Raw genomic sequence first — 2,657 nt, forward strand, 5'->3', positions numbered from 1 at the left:
CAATACTATGAAAACCATAGCCATCATGTGAGTTTTTTCTAACTTCTGAAACAGGATTTATTGTGAAAATTAATTAGCAGACAGGATCCAGGGAGGATAAGAGCATACAGAACATTTGGGAATGGTCCCCTTCAGCTTGCAGTTTGGAAGGCAAGTCTCCAGTTGCTGAGCAGGAAGCCTCTCCTTCATCATGAAGTAGGTGATGATCATCCTTTTGCAAAGGAAGGCTGGAAATCACAGTCAGGGAGCCTGGTGGTAGGTTCACAATTCTTCCTGAAGAAATGTTCAGAGAGGTGAAGAGCAGCAAACACAAAGGTGAGAGTCCACTGGAGAGAGAGTCATGGGACCAGCCTTTGTTCCTGGAAGTGGAGGGCCAGGAGAGAAGATGGGTGTAACAGGTGCTGCAAAGGGAATGGAGGGGAATTGATAAATGAGGGAGCTCTGGAGAACGTTGTAAAAGCCAAGGGTACCAGAGGAATATTCCAGGTACACCCCAACTCTGGGCACTGGCCCCTTCATTTGAAGTTTCAATGGTCCAGGATCACTTTGGAAATAGTAAACCTCTTCTTTCTTGACACATTGAAGTAGGAACAGAGAGGCACAGAAGTCCACATTCCTCTGCCTTTTTCTCCTCAGGTAAGGTGCATAGATCCCCAGAATCCACTGAGGTACTTGAGTCACATCCACCTCCCAGTACTGTCTGCCTGAGCTGAAGGCCTGCTTAGCAAGGACAGCATAACAAGCAGAGTATTCAGGATCCTTGGTCTCAACCTGCCAGGCTTCTCCAGCATTCACACTCTTCAGATCCTCAGAAACAACTACCCAGGGACTTGCTGGTACTGGATCCATTGTGAGGTCCACTCTGAATTGTCTGAGCATCTCTACCATGCCAGGGATGCGATATTCTCTCAGCTCTGGGATGACATCCTTGGACCAGTGAGACAACACTGACTCACTCCTTCTCAGCAACTGCTTGACATCCTGTAGTAGCTCCAAATTGGGTTCTTTACCAGCTTCCTGCAGCTCTAGCATGAGGTCCTGAAGGATTCGCATGTGCTGGGATATTCTGTCCTGGCTTGCCCTTTGTCCTTGCCTTATGCCTTCAAGACATAGGGATTCTTCCTCCAACAGGAAGCAGTGCGCCTTGTTAAATTCTTCTGTGATCATCCACTGCCAGTCAACAACAGGTTTCTTTTGAGCAAGATCTTTCTCTGCTTTTTCAAAGCACTTGCCCCAGTGGTTCCAAATGTGCTGAAGGTTCTCTATGAAACTGTGAGTAGCCTCTTCTATAGGAGAGAGCCTGTGAGTCTGGTGCTCTGGGCTTTGGGAACACCTCACGCAGAGTGGTGTCTGGTCATCTTCACAAAAGAACTTGAAGATTTCCTTGTGCCTGGCACACTGGCTCTGTCCTTGACTGCTCTGCAAAAGCTGGGAATGGAGCTGTTTGCCCAGCTCTGTCAGGTGTACTAGGCGTTCATTGACTGCTGGCAATTCTCTGACCTGGGACACTTTCTTGCATTCAGGACAAGAGATAGCTCTAGCTTCAACTCTCCAGGTGGAGGAGAGACATGCTCTGCAAAAGCTATGCCCACACCTAATGGTGACTGGCTCAGAGAAATAGCTCCTGCAGATGCTGCAGGTTGTTTCCCCCTGTACTCCCTGCAGCATTTCCATAGCATCAGCCATTCTTCTCTCTCCACTTTGTTCCTTTCTGTAGCAACTGAGATGAAGAGACTTCAGTTCCACTCAAGGAAGTACTGAGCTGAAGGAGGCTCTCCTTTTATAGGAGGTAGCCCCACCCCTTTAGGGTCTCCCTTAGAAGGTGTGAACTCCCCTGGCCTGAAATCTTGCTAACTGTTACCTGTTAACTCTTGTTAATACCTTTTAATTCTTGCTAGTTGTGTTAGCCCTGAGGTCCCCAGGGTTCACACCTCTGGTTGACTCCTTTGGATGGATGGGTTTCACCATGCTGAGAGTTCTCCTGTATGTATAAGGAACAATGCTATGAAAACATGGAGATTTAGCTCAATGGATTTTCTTTTTTTTAATTTAGTATTTTATTTTTCCCCAGTTGTAGGTAAAAAACCATTTAACATTCATTTTTAAGACTTCTCAGTTCCGAAGTCACTCCCTCCCTCCCCACCCCCCTCATTGAAAAGGAAAGCAATTCGATATAGGTTATACTTGTGTGGTCATTCAAAATATATTCATAATAGTCATGTTGTGAAAGAAAACATCGAACAAAACAACCTCAGGAAAAATAAAAAAAGTTTTAAAAAATATGTTTCAATCTGTATTCAGATACCATCAGTTCAGATACCATAAGTCCTTCAGTGTTGTCTTGGATCATTGTATTGCTGAGAAGAGCTAAGTCATTCACAGCTCATCTGCTTACAATATTGCTGTTACTTTGCACATGGTGCATTTCTCTTTGCATCAGTCCATTTAAGTCTTAGCAGCTTTTTGTGAGAGCATCATACTCATCATTTCTTATAGTACAACAGTATTCCTTCATAATCACATACCACAACCTGTTTAGACATTCCCCAATTAATGCAAATCCCATCAATTTCTAATTATTTGCCCTCAGAAAAGAACTACAATAAATATTTTCATACATATGTGTCCTTTTCTTTTTTGTATTTTATCTCTTTGGG

General features: G+C 44.3%; 1 protein-coding gene across 1 annotated transcript; it reads right to left on the bottom strand.

Annotated features, from left to right (window-relative positions):
* Nucleotides 1–285: 285 nt before the first annotated feature.
* On the bottom strand, nucleotides 286–1,686 carry LOC118829534 (probable E3 ubiquitin-protein ligase TRIML1). The gene has a single exon (XM_036736516.1). The coding sequence runs from the start codon at nucleotides 1,684–1,686 to the stop codon at nucleotides 286–288; it is 1,401 nt and encodes a 466-aa protein (XP_036592411.1).
* Nucleotides 1,687–2,657: the final 971 nt, after the last annotated feature.

The sequence above is a fragment of the Trichosurus vulpecula genome, chromosome 8 (assembly GCF_011100635.1).
Source record: "Trichosurus vulpecula isolate mTriVul1 chromosome 8, mTriVul1.pri, whole genome shotgun sequence".
Lineage (NCBI taxonomy): Eukaryota > Metazoa > Chordata > Mammalia > Diprotodontia > Phalangeridae > Trichosurus > Trichosurus vulpecula.

Bases quoted from the DNA above. Each gene is read 5' to 3' on its own strand.
- LOC118829534 (XM_036736516.1), bottom strand. From the start codon at position 1,686: ATGGCTGATGCTATGGAAATGCTGCAGGGAGTACAGGGGGAAACAACC.